Raw genomic sequence first — 18,431 nt, forward strand, 5'->3', positions numbered from 1 at the left:
GAGTACTGGAAAGCAAACTGAACAGTAAAAAGAAAAAAGAATAATAAAACTGAGAATAATTTAAGGGAGCTCAGCAACATCATCAAGCATAATAACATTTGCGTTATAGGGATTCCAGGAGGAGAAGAGAGAGAAAGGGGGGCAGAAAATTTATTTGAAGAAATAATAGCTGAAAACTTCCCTAATCTGTAGAAGGCATCAGATACCTGATTCCAGAACGCATGGAGAGCCCCCAACAAAATCAACCCAAGAAGGTACACATGAAGGCACATAATAATTAAATGACAAAAAGTAGCGATAAAGAGAAAATTTTAAAAGCAACAAGAGAAATCAGTTACATACAGGGAAACCCAGAAGACTATCAGCTGGTTTTTCAGCAGAAACTCTGCAGGCCACAAGGGAGTGGCATGATTTATTCAAAGTGCTGAAAGGAAAAAACCCGTAACCAAAAACACTCAGCAAGGCTATCATACAGAATAGGAGAGATAAAGAATTTCCCAGACAACAAAAGTTAAAGGAGTTCATCACAACTAAAGCAACCTTACAAGAAACACTGAAGAGAATTATTTGAGTAGAAAGAAAAGCCCATACTCAGGAGAAAGAAAATTGTGAAAGGAAAAAATTTCACAGTAAAATACAAACATAATAAAAATTAATCACTTATAAAACTAGTATGGGGGTTAAAGCACAAAAGCAGTAAAATAAATTATATCTATAAAAATCAGTTCAAGAGATTCACAAAATAAAAGAAAGTAAAATATGGCATCATATACATAAAACATGGGAGGGGAGAGTAAAAATTTAGTGCTTCTAGAATATGTTCAAAATTAAGTGACCATCAACTTAAAATAGACTGCTATATGTGTAAAATGTTCTATATGTGAACAGTAACCACAAACTAAAATCCTGGAACAGATATGAGAAAAAGAGAAAGCAATCCAAGCATATCATTAAAGAAAGCCATAGAATCACAAGGGAAGAGAGCAAGAGAAGTAAGGAACAGAGAAGAACTACAAAAACAATCATAAAACAAGTAACTAAGTGGCAATAGGTACATACCTGTCAATAATTACTTTGAATGTAAATGGACTCTAATCAAAAGACACAGGGTGACAGATAAAAAAGCAAGACCCATCGGGGTGCCTGGGTGGCTCAGTCGGTTGAGCTTCCGACTTCAGCTCAGGTCATGGTCTCACAGTTCGTGAGTTTGAGCCCTGTGTCGGGCTCTGTGCCAACGAACGGCTCAGAGCCTGGAGCTTGCTTCAGATTCTGTATCTCTCTCTCTTTCCCCTTCCCTGCTCATGCTCTGCCTCTCTCTGTCTCTCAAAAATAAATAAATGTTAAAAAAAAAAAAGTAAGACCCATCTATGGGCTAACTACAAGAAACTGGCTTCCGACCTAACGATACATGCAAATTGAAAGTAAAGGGGTGGAAAAAGCATTTACCATGCAAATGGAAGCAAAAAGAAAGCTGGGGCAGCAATATATTTCTCAGACAAAACAGACTTTAAAACAAAGACTATAAAAAAGACAAAGAAGGACACTACATAATGATAAGGGCAACAATCCAGCAAGAGGATATAACAATTGTAAATATTTGTACACTCAACATAGGAACAACTAAATACATAAAGCAACCATTAACATACATAAAGGAAAAAAACTGACAGTCATACAACAATAGTAGTGAGCTGTAACAACCCACTTACATCAACAGATCACCTAGGCAGAATATTAACAAGGCAACAGTGTCTTTGAATGACGCATTAAACCAAATGGATCTAAAAGATATATTTAGATTACTCCATCTAAAAACAGTGGAATACATATTCTTTTCAAGTGCAAATGAAATATTCTCCACAGAAGATCGCATGTTAGGCCACAAAACAAGGGTCCACAAATTCAAAAAGACTGAAATCAGATCATGGTTCTTTTCTGACCACAATGGTATGAAAATAGAAATCAATCACAAGAAAAAATGTGGAAAGCACCTAAATACATGGAGGCTAAATAATGATGAATGCATCAACCAAGAAATCAAAAAGGAAATTAAAACAAAAATACATGGAGAGAAATGAAAATGAAAACACAATGTTCCGAAATTTTTGGGATGTAGCAAAAGTGGCTCAAAGAGGGATGATTATAGCAGTGCAGGCCTACCTCAAGAAGCAAGGAAAATTTCAAATAAGCAACCTAATCTTACACTTACAGGAGCTAGAAAAACAAAGCTCAAAGCTAGTAGAAGGAAGAAAATAATAAAAATTAGAGCAAAAACAAATGAAATAGAGATAAACAAAAAACAATAGAATAATGAAACCAGAACTTGTTCTTGGAAAACACTGACAAAACCTGATAAAACTTTACCCAGACTCATCAAAAAAAGAAGAGGATTCAAATAAATAAATAAAATCAGAAATGAAGGAGAAATATCAATAACACAGAAGTATAAAGGATTATTAAGAATATTATGCAAAATTATATGCCAACACACTAGACAACCTAAAAGACGTGGATAAATTCCTAGAAACATATAACCTTCCAAAAGTGAATCAGGAAGAAATAGAAAATTTGAACATACCCATTACCAGCAGTGACATTGAATCAAAAACCTCAAAACGAACAAAAGTCAAGACCAGATGGCCTCACAGGTGAATTCTACCAAACATTTAAAGTAGAGTTAATACCTATTCTTCTCAAACTATTCCAAATAATAGAAGAGGAAAGAAAGCTTCCAAATTCACTCTGAGGCCGGCATTACCCTCATGCTAAAACCAGAAAAGGACACTACAAAAAGAGAAAACTATAAGCCAATATCTCTGATGAACATAGATGCAAAAATCCTCAACAAAATATTAGCAAACCAAATTCAACAATACATTAAATTCACCATGATCAAGTGGGATTTATTCTAGTGGTTCAATACTTGCAAATAAATCAATGTGACACATCACACTGACGAGAGACAAACAATAATAATCATTTCAATACATGCAGAAAAAGCATTTGAGAAACTACAACATCCATTCATGATAAAAACTATCAACAGAGTAGGTTTAGAGGGAACACACCTCAACATAATAAAGGCCTTATGTGAAAAACACACCGCTAATATAATCAATGGTGAAAAACCAAGAGCTTTTCCTCTAAGAGCAGGAGCAAGACCAGGATGTCCACTCTCACCACTTTTGTTCAACATAGTACTGGAGGATGCCTGAGTGGTTCAGTTGGTAAGCGGCTGACTCTGGACTTCAGCTCAGGTCATGATCTCATAGTTCATGAATTATAGCCCCACATAGGGCTCTGCACTGACAGCACGAAGCCTGCTTGGGATTCTCTCTCTTCTCTCTCTCTGCCCCTCCCCTGCTCTCTCTCTCTCTCCTTCAAAATAAATAAATAAACTTAAAAAAAAAAAACCAAACGAAAAACATAGTCCTGAAAGTTCTACCCAGACAAAAAATCCAACAAAAAGAAGTAAAAAGTATCCAGATTGTAAGGAAGAAGTAAAACTGTCACTATTTGCAGATGACATGATACTATATAGAAAAAACCTTAAAGAATCCACAAAAAACTACTAGAACTAAAGATGAATTCAGTAGACTCAGGATACAAAATTAATATGTGGAAATCTGTTGCATTTCTATCAACTAATAATGAAATAGCAAAAAGAGAAATTTAGAAAACAAGCCCATTTATAATTTCACCAAAAAGAATAAAATACCAAAGAATAAACTTAACCAAAGAGGTGAAAGACCCATACTCTGATTATTATAAAACGGTGATGAAAGAAATTAAAGATAACACAAACAACTGGAAAGATATTCCATGCTCACGGATTGGAATTTTGTTAAAATATCCATACTACCCAAAGCAATCTACAGATTGCATGCAATCCAGATCTATCAATACAAATAGCACTTTTCACAGAACTAGAACAAATAATATTAACATTTGTATGAAACCACAAGAGACCCTGAGTGGCCAAAGTAATCTTGACAAAGAAAAACAAAGCAGGAAGTATCACAATCCTAGGCTTTAAGATATCTACACTACAAAGCTGTAATAACCAAAACAGTATGGTACATGCACAAAAAGAGACACATAGATCAATGGAACAGAAAAGAGAGCCCAGAAATAAACCCATGCTTTTATGTTAAATTAATTTACAACAAACGAGGCAAGAAAATACAAAGGGAAAAAGATAGTCTCTTCAACAAATGGTGTTGGGAAAACTGGACAACTACATGTGAAAGAATGAAACTGGACCACTTTCTTATAACATACACAAAAATAAACTCAAAATGATTTTAAGACCTAAATGTGAGACCTGAAACCATAAAATTCCCAGGAAAATAACACAGGCAGTAACTTCTTTGACATCAGCTATAGAAACATTTTCTAGATATGTGTCCCTTGGCAAGGGACACAAAGGTAAAATTAAACTGCTGGGACTACACCAAAATAAAAAGCTTCTGCACAGAAAGTAAACCATCAACAAAATGAAAAGAAAACCTACTGAATGGGAAGAGATAGTTGCAAATGATATATCTTATTAGGGTACATATACAAGATACATAAAAGCACTTCTACAACTTAACACCCCAAACCAAATAATCCAATTTAAAAACGGGCAGAGGAACTGATTAGACATTTTTCCAAGGAAGATATACAGATAGCCAACAGACACATGAAAAGATGCTCAACATCACTAATCATCAAGGAAATGCAAATCAAAACCACAATGAAATATCAGTTTACACCTGTCAGAATGGCTCCAAGCAAAAACAGAAGAAATAATAAGTACTAGTGAAGATGTAGAGAAACAGGAAGGCTCATGCAGTGTTGGTGGGAAAGCAGCCTGGTATAGCCACTGAGGAAAACATTATGGAGATTCCTCAAAAAATTTAAAATGAATTACCATATGATCCAGTAATTCCACTAAATGGTATTTGCCCAACAGAAACAAAAATACAATTCGAAAAGATATATGCACTTTTATGTTTATTGCAGTATTATTTACACAAGTCAAGATATGGTAACAACCCAAATTTCCATTGATAGATAAATGAATAAAGATGTTTTACACACACACACACACACACACACTGGATCATTACTCAGTCATTAAAAAGAATGAAATCTTGCCATTTGCAACAACATGGATGGACCTAGAAGGTATTATGCTAACTGAAGTAAGTCAGGCAGAGAAAGATAAATACCATATGATTTCACTCACATATGGAATTTAAGAAACAAAACAAATGAACACACAAAGATAAAAGAGACAAACAATAAAAAACATTCTTAAATAAAGAGAACCAACTGGTGGTTGCCAGAGAGGAGGTTGGTGGGGAATGAGTGAAACAGATAAAGGGGATTAAGAGTACACTTATCTTGATAAGCCCTGAGAAATGTACAGAATTGTACACCTGAAACCAATATAATACTGTATGCTAATTATACTTGAATTTTAAAAAATAAACTAAAAACATAAATTAAATTAAAAATATAAATAAATAAAAATTAAAATGTACTCATGAGAAACCATGTAAGGACTTGTAAGTTAATTTAAGCCTTTGGAGATATTCTTGTGATGGGTACCTTAATTTGTTATATCTGCAATACTGAAAACATACCTATATATAATTCTTTAATTTGACGTAAGTCAAAAGTTTTAGGGCACCAAGTTATCTTCAAGGCACTCTAGAAGATATAAACATGAAAAAGCCTCCAATTTTCCTAGCGTAGGTAGTGGGATACATACACAAAGCACAAATAACATAGAATAAGCTCTATAAGAATAAATACATGAAGTATTGGTACTGCATCAAGATAAAAAGCTTCTGCACTACAAAGGAAACAATCAATAAAATTGAAAGGCAGCCTACAGAATGGGAGAAGATAATTTGCAAATGATGTATCTGATAAAGAGTTAACATCCGGGGCGCCTGGGTGGCGCAGTCGGTTAAGCGTCCGACTTCAGCCAGGTCACGATCTCGCGGTCCGTGAGTTCGAGCCCCGTGTCGGGCTCTGGGCTGATGGCTCAGAGCCTGGAGCCTGTTTCCGATTCTGTGTCTCCCTCTCTCTCTGCCCCTCCCCCGTTCATGCTCTGTCTCTCTGTCCCAAAAATAAATAAACGTTGAAAAAAAAAATTAAAAAAAAAAAAGTTAACATCCAAGATCTGTAAAGAATTTACCATACTCCATGTCCAAAAACCAAATAACCCAGTTAAGAAATGGGCAAAAGACATGAATAGACATTTTTCCAAAGAAGACATCCAGATGGCTGGACAAAATAAATCAAAACCACAATGAGATACCACCTCACACCTGTCAAAATGGCTAAAATTAACAACACAAGAAACAACAGGTGTTGACAAGAATGTGGAGAAATGGGAACCCTCCTTGCACGATTGGTGAGAATGCAAACTGGTGCAACCACTCTGGAGAACAGTATGGAGGTTCCTCAAGAAACTAAAAATGGAACTACCTTATGATCCATCAACTGCACTACTATGTATTTATTCAAAGGATACAAAAATACAGATTCAAAGGGGTACATGCACCCCAATGTTTATAGCAGCACTATCAACAATAGCCAAACTATGGAGAGAACCCAAATGTCCATCAACTGATGAATGGATGAAGAAGATGCGTGTGTGCATGTGTGTGTGTATGTGTGTGTGTATATATATAATATATAATATGGGAATATTACTGAGACATCAAAAAGAATGAAATCTTTCCATTTGCAATGACGTGGATGGAGCTAGAATATATAATGCTAAATGAAATAAGTCAACCAAAGACAAATACCATATGATTTATTACATGTGGAGTTTAAGAAACAAAACAGGTGAACATCGGTAAAGGGTGGGGGAGAGAAGAGAGGGAAACAAACCACAAGAGATCCTTAATGATACAGAACAAACTGAGGGTTGATGGAGGGAGGCAAGTAGGAGATGGGCTAGATGGGTGATGGGTACTAAGAGGGCACTTGTGATGAGCAATGGGTGCTGTATGTAAGGGATGAATCACCAAATTTTACTCCTAAAACCAATATTGCACTGTGTTAACTAGAATTTAATTTTAAAAAAAGAATAAATATATGAAGATATAAAAGAAAGCTAAAAAAAAGAGCTTCTGTTCCAAATGTAGGATATTAATTACCTTATATCTTCTTACTCTGTGTGTGTGTTTGTTGTTAATTATATAAATTTCTATTACACACAAGTCATTGTGGAAGGTTTTGCCAAACATACACATTAGGTTTATTCAGTTTAATTTTCTAAGACCTAATGATTTTAAAATGATATAATAAGAGGTTTAAATTTTTGTAAAAGAGTTTGCTGCTGCCTTGGCTTGAGCAGTGCGGGACTGTCAGGGCCGAGACGCGTCCTCCGCCCGCAGCAGCCATGAGCACCCCAGCAGTGCCCCGGGAGGTACAACTGCCCCTGAGCCAGAGGGCCCAGCCCGAGTTCAGAGAACAAAGAAGACAGAAACTCAAGGAACATATGTTAAAAAGAAAAACGTTTTTTGCATACAAGGAGGAAAATCACATATCCAGTAGAGACCAGAAAGTGATGACCTCTGAGGGCCAGGTCTATGAAGAGACAAAAGTTCTGAAATTTAAAACAAAAATGGCTGGTAAAGAAAATGTCAGTAGACCTCCCGGGAGCAAAAATAATATAACAATGGAAAAAAATTGTATTCCTTTAAGGCCTAATGAACTAACCAATTCAACTATAGCAATTGATACACCTAATTCTGAGGATAATAATCAAACTGGGCAGTTGGTACCAATTAAAGGTGACCCTCCAGGTCAACACATGACATTAAGCCAAGTGTTTCATCTTAAAAACAACAATAAAAAGAAACAAATAATGACAGAAAAGCCAAAGCAAGATGCTAACATGTCCAAGAAGCTTGTGCGTGGATCTTACCGTGGCCAAATTGTTCAGTCTAAGATTAATTCATTTAGAAAGCCTCTACAAATCAGAGATGAGAGTTCTGCAGCAATAAAGAAACTTCCAACTACAGTCCCTAAAGCTACAGAGCCTCTGCGCACAAACAGCAGCAGTGTGACAGCGAAAAGCGATAGAGCCTCTAACGTGACGACTACCACTAAACTTGTGAGCACTACAATTCAGAACAGACAGCTTCTGCGACCTCCTATTAGAAGTCACCGCGACAATGCTCAGGACGCTGTGAGACCAGGCATCGGTAGAAGCTCGGCCAATGTTACGATTCGGAAAGGACCTCGCGAGAAAGAGTTAGTGCAATTAAACACAGTTTCATCTAGTGCCAAAACCGGTTCTCAGGATATAGAAAGAAAGAAGACACTAACAAGAAGCGTGAAGTCTGAAATCGTAGCCAGGCCTGTTTCATCTTCTAACACCAAACTGATAGAAAAGTCGAAAAACGTTGACCCTCGCAGGCATACAATAGCAAAAGCAACTATTGATAGATCAGCTCAGCCCAAAGAAATGGCAGAAGAGAGAAAAGCTCGTCTGAGTGAGTAGAAAGCTGGCAAAAGGAAAGTCCTGAAAAGGCCTCCTAGCTCAGGAGTTACACCCAGCCGGAGCCTGAAGGGCAACACGAAAACCCAGTTGGGTCCTTTTGGACTACCATGGCAGAAGAAGATGAACAAAGATTATTTACCGAAAAAGTGAACAAGACATTTTCTGAGTGCCTAAACCTGATTAGTGAGGGATGCCCAAAAGAAGAAATATTGGTCATACTGAATGACCTGATTAAAAATATTCCGGATGCCAAAAAGCTTGTTAAATATTGGATATGCCTTGCACGTACTGAACCACTCACAAGTCCTATTGAAAACATTATCACAATCTATGAGAAAGCCATTCTGGCGGGCGCTCAGCCTATTGAAGAGATGCGACATACCATAGCAGATATTCTGACAATGAAGAGTCAAGAAAAAGTTAAATATGGAGAAAGTGTTGAGGAGGCTTGTGCAACCAAAGAACACATCCATGAAGTCAGCACTGAAGATAGAGGGGTTAATCTAGAGTCAGGAAAACCAGAAATGGAAAAGAAAACTAGAAATGTGGTATTCCAGGATGATGAAAAAGAGCAAGATGACAAAACAAACGATTCAACCAATGATGTTAAAACCCCCAGTACAGAAACCAGGGGGAGTTGCTTAATTAAATATAATGTGTCTACTACACCATACCTACAAAGTGTAAAAAAAGAAGATACAGTTTGACAATACAGATTCTACATTTAAAGAGCTAAAGTTTCTAACACCAGTGAGACATTCTCGACGTATTCAAGAGAAGACTTCTAAATTGCCAGATATGTTAAAAGACCATTATCCTTGTGTGTCTTCATTGGAACAATTAACAGAGTTGGGAGGTGAAACCGATGCTTTCGTATGCCGTCCCAATTCAGCACTATGCCCGATGTTCTCAGAGCCTGGAACAGCAGAAGAGAAATAAAGTGATGATGAGAAATGGGGTTTTTATTGTTCCTGGGGTATTTTGTTTGCTTGTTGTGGCTTTGTGTGTCTCTTAGGAGTGGGCCAAGTACCTAAGTATTCATGGCAGTAAGCTCTCTTACTGATGTTCAATGCCTTATAGCAGGTATTGCCTTCTGGGCAGCAGAGAGCTAATCCTACCTTTTCGATCTTAGCAGAGGGAGTTTCTAAGATGGTAAATTTGTCAAGTAGTTTACTATATTCCTTGGCTATAAACAGGTTTCATCATAATGTTGACTTGTTCACTTTTAATCGTCTTAAGTTAGAGATAAATTTTTAGTCATTAAATATAAGTACAGTAATGCTGCATCATCAGAAAAGGTGTTCTAGATAAAATTGATATATTTGCATAGGCTTGTTCTTGAAGTGTATAATATACATGCCAGCCTTTAAACAGAATGCTGACTTTTCATTGCCTTTCCTTGATTCTATAGATCAGTCGAAAAGTCAGTAATTGTAATGTGTAGAGTGACTCCCTTCAAATGTGAAGACATGGAAGATTTAGCTTGCTTTTCCACCCAGTTGTTGTTACCCAGACTGCTGTGGTCTGTTGTGCTTTGGCTCTTCACTATCGCTTTCCATCAGTGCTAGTGAGTCTGTGGTCTCTGTTGGCTTCTTTCTTTTTTATTGTAGCTGAGGTCACCAGGAAGGGTAATTAACTGAATACCCCACGTCTAAGAGCAGATACTTTGTACTAGGAAAGAAAAGGTGTCGAACTCAGTGGGTATTTGAAACTTTCAATCTGAGTTTCTTTCTTTAGTTCCTTTTGTAACTTGACTATCTAAAATGCTACAATTTTAAATTTTATCATTTCACTTGACATAGTTGGAATTAGAGCAGGAATATATAATGTTATTCTAATGTAGGTAGAATGTCTAAAATAACTAATAGTTTCTTATAAAAACTTTCCTGTTAAGTCATGTCCCTTGAAACGTGATAGTTATATGCGATAAACAGTTTCTTCTCTCCACACATAAATATCACCAATAAAATTGTTTTGTAAGTCTCTGAACTAATTCTTAAATACATCGCCTACCAATTCTACAGCTTCAAACATATGTTAGTTTTAAAACTGTGTGTAATATAAATGTGCTTAAGAATCACATAGTCTTATGTTCACTCATTCCGTTTGTACAATAGCACCTATCTTTGTTCTATAATAGTTTTGTGTCCTAGAGAGGATTTTTAGTCTTTTATAAACTGTGTACCTAATATTTATAAATATATCTGTATTTCGAAAAAAAATTTTTTTTTGTAAAAATAAGAGTACAATGAAATTCACTGAAAGAAAAAAACCCATATTACCTTTTAGCTCAAAATTTGTTCTGCATATTCATTTCTATACACATACACATACAATAAAAGATTCAAATAATAAAAGAGAGTGCCAAGGGGGCGTGTGACCATTTTCCAAATAAGTCCTATGCATAGTAATTGCTCCAAATGTTCAAAGAAAAGAAAGATTATTTTGGTCTAATGTGACTTAAGATTTTCACAGAAAACTTGAAAAGAGGTTAAGCTGTAATAAAGGAAGACAACCAAATGCATTCCAAGAGAATGGAGTGGTATTAGCAAAGCCAGGAGGTAGAAAAATGAGACATGTAGGGAAGTTGTGGAAAGTAAAACTATTATGGTGGAATTATATAATCATAGACTCAGGTTTGTAAAATGACCTTAAAAGCCATCTAGTACAATAACTGTATGTTGAGGCCAATTATGAAGAATTTGGCCACTACCTTAGAGGCAGCAAAAATATTCAAAGTTTCAGAGCCAGCAAATGGCATGATCAAAGCAGTGATTTAGTAAAAATTACCTCCCTGAAATGGGTAGTATTGACTCTTAAGCAAGGAAGGCAGGAAACAGCCAGCTTCAACCCCCTCCCTCTGACTGTTGGAGTCCTGCCCAACCTTCAAAGTCAATCAGGTACCATTTCTGGATTATGCCTTCTTAGAAGGTTCCAGTTATCTTTCTTTCCCAGGAACTCCGAAAGCTCTTGGTCTGTGCCTGAATTATATAAACAGGACTTCATTATAGGCAGGTCTCTAACTCCCCTCCAACAACTTATGCTCCTTGATGGCTGATGGTGTGTTGCATAGATCTTAGTATCTTTACCTCTCTCACCACTGACATTACCTAGCCCAGTGTTTAGAGTGGTTTCTTATGAAATATTTATGAAATCATAGTTTGATACCAAGGTTATTTTTAACTAGATTATTAATGGTTTTCTGCAATAGGGAATTTAAATAATTTGACAAAGTGTGCCACAGACATGTGCTGCAGCAAGAGTACAGTACACAGTGGTCAGTCTGGCTAGAGCACAGAGCCAGGGAACAGGATAGAGAGAAATTGTGACAACAGAATAGGCTCAAGAGGTAATCAGAAGATAGATTCTACAGGACCTTGGAAACCAAACTAATGAATTTAGACTTTATTCTGAAAATAACAGGGCGACCCAGAAAGAATGATAATGAACAAGACGAGAGGCAGGGAGACTGTTGTAGTAACCCAGGCAAGAGAAGGCTAACTTTAGTACATTAGTGATGATGACAGGAAGAAATAGACAAATTCAAAAGCTATTACAGAGGCAGAATCAAACTGACTTGGTAAAGATGGTGGGAAACAAAGATGAGAAGAAGGAGTAGAGAATGATGCTCAGGTTTCTGGTTTGAACAACTGGGAGGTACCATCCACAGAGAGAAAGAACAATGGAGGAGGAGTAAATTCTAAGATCACATGATGAGTTTAATTTAGGAATATTTGGTTGAGGTTTCCATAGGCTATACAAGTAAAGATGCCTAGTATGTAGTAGAATATGGTACACAGTCCAGGAAAAAGCTCTGGAATACAGTTCTAGATTTAGAATCATCAGAAAAAGGTGGTAAATGAAACCATTGTAGTGGGAGGTATCGGTCAGGGATGGTGCAGTGAGAAAAGAAGAAGATCTATTAAAAAATAGTGAGAAAAAAAACAGTTTTTAAGCCATGATCAGAGGATAAAGAGCTCCAAAATAAAACTGAGAAGGAGTGGCTAGAACAGAAAGGGAAACCAGGAGCCAGTGGAGGGGTACTGAAGCAAAAGGACAGACCTCAACAAGAAATGGTTAAGGTGTAAAATGACTCAGAATTGTCTATTGGATTAACTGTTTGTCTCAGCCAAAAGCGGTCTCAGTAGAGTAGTGTGGTAGAAACAGGACTGCAGTAGGCTGAAAAGTGAAAAAGAAGTGAGAAAGAAAAAAGGGGAGTCGCAGTCAAAGATTGACTCTAAGTCAATCCATAGAGGGTTCAAGTGAATCAAGGAAATGGAGTCCCTCAGAGACACAGATTCCATGGCAAATGTTAGGGTATGCCTCTCCCTGCACCACTATGCTTAGATTGTAGAGCAGACTTGGAATTAGATGAAACTTTAGTAGTAATGACGATAGAAAAAATACTAGTAAAATGGCAACATACGGACTAAAGCAGTTTAAGGGAAAGGCCCATCCTTTACACTCTGGTGACAGAGCATTCAGAGTTGACTGCATACTCCTAAAACTTCGGATTGGCTTAGCAGCAGCTAACAAAGTTATCTCCTTCTTCTCTTCCAGTAGCTACCACTGTACCACCACCAACCCACCAGTAAAGTATGGCTCACTGATGAAGGACTCAGAGCAATCAGTTGGATTCACCATACTCTAGGACTATACTATCCAATAGAGTTGCTGGTAGCCAAATGTGGCTATCTAAATCAAAACTTTAATTAATTAAAATTTAATTTAATTTTCATTTCGTTTTATTTCTTCTGTTTTGTGAGCCACATTTAAGCTATGCAATAGATATACGTGCCTGGTGGCTACTGTATTGGACAGCACAGATTATAAAGTATTTCCACCCCTTCAGAAAGTTCTATTGGACAACATCACTCTGGAGTTAAGAAGCTCTTTCAGAATGTTCTTTTACATTATCCCAAGAAGATTATGAACACTTGCTGAGAGTCCCAAGAGTGCAGCTTATCACATGCCAGCCTGGCTCCATCCAATCAGATTGAAGCCAAAAGGAGAAGAAAACTACATGATGTCAATTCCCCCTGCAGGGTATTTAGTGAAGTCATCACAAGCTAAATATTATGCAAGAACACCCTCCAGAACCTGGGGGCTTATCAAAGAAGGATGACTCACTTCTTAAGATCCATTTTTTTTTAATTTTTTTCAACGATTATTTATTTTTGGGACAGAGAGAGACAGAGCATGAACGGGGGAGGGGCAGAGAGAGAGGGAGACACAGAATCGGAAACAGGCTCCAGGCTCTGAGCCATCAGCCCAGAGCCTGACGCGGGGCTCGAACTCACGGACCGCGAGATTGTGACCTGGCTGAAGTCGGACACTTAACCAACTGCGCCACCCAGGCGCCCCTCTTAAGATCCATTTTAAGGATGAAGATAAAGTTCAACATAACAGATTTGAGAATGAAAGAGCAAAGTTGAAGTCTGCTTATTTTTAAAATGGTCCTTGAAACAGAATTCATAACTTATTTGAATTGGAGATACTAATGATGCCCTTATGAGTTGTTCAACCCTGTATTTCTACCTGGTACTAGTCCCAGTAAGCAAGCAATTCCTGAATTTGCATAAGAATCAAAAGAACAATCTTGCTACAATACCTAAATTTTGATTCCACAAGCGAGAGAACATTCTCATGTAAGAATAGGAACTAGAAACCCTATTATGATAGAATGCAGTTATGTATTGGAGGGGAAAAAAAGAACAAAAAAGGAAAAACCCAGATTGCTCTGGAATTTGATGCCAAGGTTCCCATATACCACCTTCAGGAAAATGGCAACAGAGACATTCCAGAGGATCAAGAAAGAGATAAAATTAATATTACAACCAACAGAATTTTCATGGTACTCATGTAACAAGAACTGAAATCTGCACACTATATCATTTCAACCATGAAAAAACAGGTGTTGAGATCTACCCACCCAGCAGATTGAAAAACAAACCTTGGGCTGCTGCTGGTGGCATAGAGATATTACTCTAACGGTCTGTATCTGGAGCCCATTTTTCTCTTAAACCACTGAACTTCATAAGTCTCAGTAACTCAGAAAGGCAAATTGTGCCCATAGAACAAACGAAGAAGAACACAAGAACGTGAAAGTTCACTTCCCAAGGCATTCTGCTAACACGTTTGCTTTTCTACTCAAATATAGCAGGATAACAGAAAATGAGAAGAAGTGAATAAAAGAACAACTGGACTAGCTTTTGCTTTCTTAAATAACAAGAACTAGTATTGTGTAAAAAAAAACAAAAACAAACAAAAAAAAACAGAATGTAGGGTTGGTTTTTTTTCCAACAAAGAAGAATGATAAGTTAAAATCTTTAAGTCATGAGGAAAGTTGACATTTTCTCCTGAAATATAGGACTTTTAGGTTCAGAAACTATATTACAGTTGAAAGATCAAGCTTTCAGAAATCAGGAAATTCCAAAGCAAGCCTACAGCAGTGCTTACTTGGACACATTACACATGGTACATATTTTACGGTCCACGTTTAACAAATAGCTGGGAGATGAAAAAAAAGTTCCACACATTCAGCAGAGCAGAATAAGGTCTATAGCAGAAGGGAGAAGTTTGAGATGTTCTGAATGCTACTCTGAGAACTAATATTCTGTTAATCTAGTTTTAACAATTTGTTTTTTTTTTAATTTTTAGAACAGTCATCCCAGTTGAAAAAAAGTATATGTGTGTGTGTGTAAAATGCTATGTCTATCACCATCCTATAAATCTGAGAGGTGCCCCCCTCTTTTGGCAACTCTCTAAAAATCTCATGAAATAAATGCTTATTTTTCCTCAACTCCAGACCTTAATTTTCTATCTTTGGAACTTAAAAATACTTACATAATTGTCTTCAAATATGGCTTGACTTTTCTTCTTTGATGGAAACAGCATTCCTGCCAACTTTAAAATTTATAGCTACAACCATACTTTTTTAATTTTTAAAAGTACAAAAAAATACCACAACCTCTTAAGTGATTTTGAAATGAACATTTCTTCATATTCATAATTATCCCATGTCACACTGAAATAAACTCCAGCTCAGCATACAAATGGAAAGAACATTTACCTCTGAGTCTCATTTGGAGACAATATCAGCAACTAAAAAAAATTCCAGTAGCAATCATACTCCAGGCATCATAAATTTCATAATAAAGTAAAATGGTACAACTAGTAATCAAATTCCTCTGTGTATCTCTCTCTCTCTCTTGCTCTCCTCCCTCACTCTGTGTGTGTGTGTGTGTGTGTGTGTGTGTGTGTGTGTATAACTCTCACTTTTACAGGCTACACCACAGTTTTCAAAAGCACTTTCATATAACTTCAATAATCTGATCTTCCAACAACCCTCAAAGGTACACAAGACAGGGATTACTTATTACTCCATTTGATAGAGCAGTAAACTGAGATACAGAAAGGCTAAACGACTTGCCAAAACCCAAAGCTCACCAGTGACAAACCCTGGGAAAAATATCCAGATTGTTGATTCCCAGATCAGTCCCTTAAAAGAAAGTTTAGATGTGCAGTTTAAATTAGATGAAAAATGTGCAAAGTTGCTAGGTTTCTAAAGCAGTTTGAACAATGCTTCTTTTTTCTCCATCATAAATGTTCATAGTCTATGTCACTGCTGGAAAAGTGGGGCAGTCACCTGGATTACAGAGAAACTGCATCAAAAGGCTGAATTTGAAAGTATTTACATTTGCAAAACTACATGCCTTTGAAAATCCAGTCCATATAATACTGTATTTGAACAGCTTCTGAGGTAGAAAATACTGAAATTTACTGGAGAAAATAAACACTGGACCATTTATCTTTAAAAATAAATAAAAGAGTAATCTAGGGGGAAATGGTTCCAGAAGACTATAGGGGTGAAATTTAAATCATAGTACTGATTACAAAACTTGTTCAAAAAAACGTGAATCCTTCCAAACTCATTATGATTTTTTTTACGTTTCCTCCTTAAATCAGGTACCACAACAGGGCAGCATTGCAACATCCTTTTCACTTTTAAGTTATGGTGTCAAGTTTACATCTACATCTGCTACATTTTCATAAGAACCTAACTGGCATTTGTAACCAATAAAAATCAATATTAAAGGCAGCATTCTCATTATTTCAAATGACTCAAGGGTTTGCTGTTCTTTTTGATTCCTCAAAGAAGCAAGTGAAGTAAGTGGAGAATGTGTCAGCATAACTTTTTACATGTGTTTCTCTCTACTTTTCAATTATTGGGCAAGCTCCTAAAAACAAAAAAAAAAATTATTTTTCTTTTTCTTATATATTTTGCCCCTAGCAACTAGTGTAGAGCTTGGCACAGGCCACATGGAGTTCACAGACTATGCTGGAAACCGGGCAGAAATTCTCAGGTTCCCCCTCCAAGCCCAGGGATAGAGAAGCGTATCAGAGTCTCGATTTCTTCCCACCAGTGATTTCACAGAAGGAATTGAGCAGTACATATGGTGACAGCCACAGGGGTTAAAAAGGGAGGGAAACAGGTCTGTGTGAAGCGCCTGTGGAGAAAATACCTATCTCAAAGCTGGAGTTGGTAGTGTGGCTAAAAAGACAACTGACCAAAGGAACATATGAATCACTGTGTTCTAACAACTTTACACACAGGTCACGGACAGAAAATAGTTGAGAAAAACTAATCTACCACACAATGGATGCAAAATATACATAAACCCTTGGTTAAGCCATCACAAGGACAGCCAAGTTTAGAATGAGACAATTGTCTGTTGGATAATTAGGCCTTTGCTTCCTAAAACATGTCTATAAATTATTCCTCAGGCCAATGTTTAGTTTACATCACATAATCTACATAGCGTTGCTTCTAAGTCAGAGTGTAATTAAATTTGTTTTACATTCTGCTGTGTTGTATTTCTTATTTGTTCTTATTCTTAAATATATGGCTCAAGTAACAGTACATAGGCCCCTTTGCCTTATATTTTATATAAAATAGACGTTTTATGTACCTGAAGTTGGAACCCTGTACATGCCCCAAATACATTTTAGAGTTAGAATCAAAATTCCTTAAAAGCAAAGAAAAACTTGTTCCGCTAAAGGGCAGGAAAAATGGTGAATTCAGGGTCTTGAAAATGTCACATGATGAATAACCAACCCTGAATAACAAAGCATATCTACATGACAGTATCTGTGAATACAGCAATAGAATATTAGAATATAATAGAATACATGTAGATAGAATAGCAATATATAGACAAGTTTATATAAAGTGTACACAGTTTGTAGAAAAGAGAATGTTCATCTAAAAAGATTCCATTTAAGTTTACAAAGGAGAGTTTAAAAAAAAATAGGCCTCTGTATTCTGAATTAGAGATGATAAAATAGCTTGTATCCTGTGAATTGCATTTGATGTTTCAAATTTATGTGAGAAAGTGTTCCCAAACATATTTTAAATGTGCATCTGTTACTGCTTATCTATGAGAGTTCAAGTACAAACTGCAGATCACCATCCAAAAACAATGAATATCTAAGACACATATGACTTCACATGCTGCACAATGAAGGAGCCAACTACTTTATCGAGAAAACATGGCCTCATGGCCATGAGGCTCAGACCTCCTACGTGGTTGACTCAGAGTTAATCCTGACACAGAATGTGCTCTCAAAAAGAGATATGGTTGCAGTAGGAAACTCACAATGTGTATTCTAGACAAACCATCAGGAGGAAAGCATGTGGCAATCAACTGTTTTACGTACTTTGCAAATCCAATGAAATCTTCGTGGTTGGTGTTGATGTAAGAGACTTGGATGTCAATCAGTAGCAGTACCTATAAGTTAAAGAGAAACCCTTCAGTGAAAACTGATCATAAATATTCTCAAACACAAAACTGAGTAATTGCCTACAAATTATTTATCTTTATTTAATTCTTAAAAGGATGCTTCAGTTAAA

The 18,431-nt window shown here is 36.6% G+C and overlaps 1 protein-coding gene and 1 pseudogene across 1 annotated transcript in view; one reads left to right on the forward strand and one right to left on the reverse strand.

Moving 5' to 3' along the window:
* DNM3 (dynamin 3) overlaps positions 1-18,431 on the reverse strand; it is a 575,248-nt gene that overhangs the window by 297,879 nt on the left and 258,938 nt on the right. Inside the window, exon 17 of the mRNA XM_027046371.2 lies at positions 18,239-18,309. Within this exon, the coding sequence (XP_026902172.1) occupies positions 18,239-18,309 (71 nt within the window). The remainder of the gene's footprint in view (positions 1-18,238; positions 18,310-18,431) is intronic.
* LOC113595664 (cytoskeleton-associated protein 2-like) lies at positions 6,885-10,745 on the forward strand (annotated as a pseudogene).

Source organism: Acinonyx jubatus, chromosome E4, assembly GCF_027475565.1.
Source record: "Acinonyx jubatus isolate Ajub_Pintada_27869175 chromosome E4, VMU_Ajub_asm_v1.0, whole genome shotgun sequence".
NCBI classification, from domain to species: Eukaryota; Metazoa; Chordata; class Mammalia; order Carnivora; family Felidae; genus Acinonyx; species Acinonyx jubatus.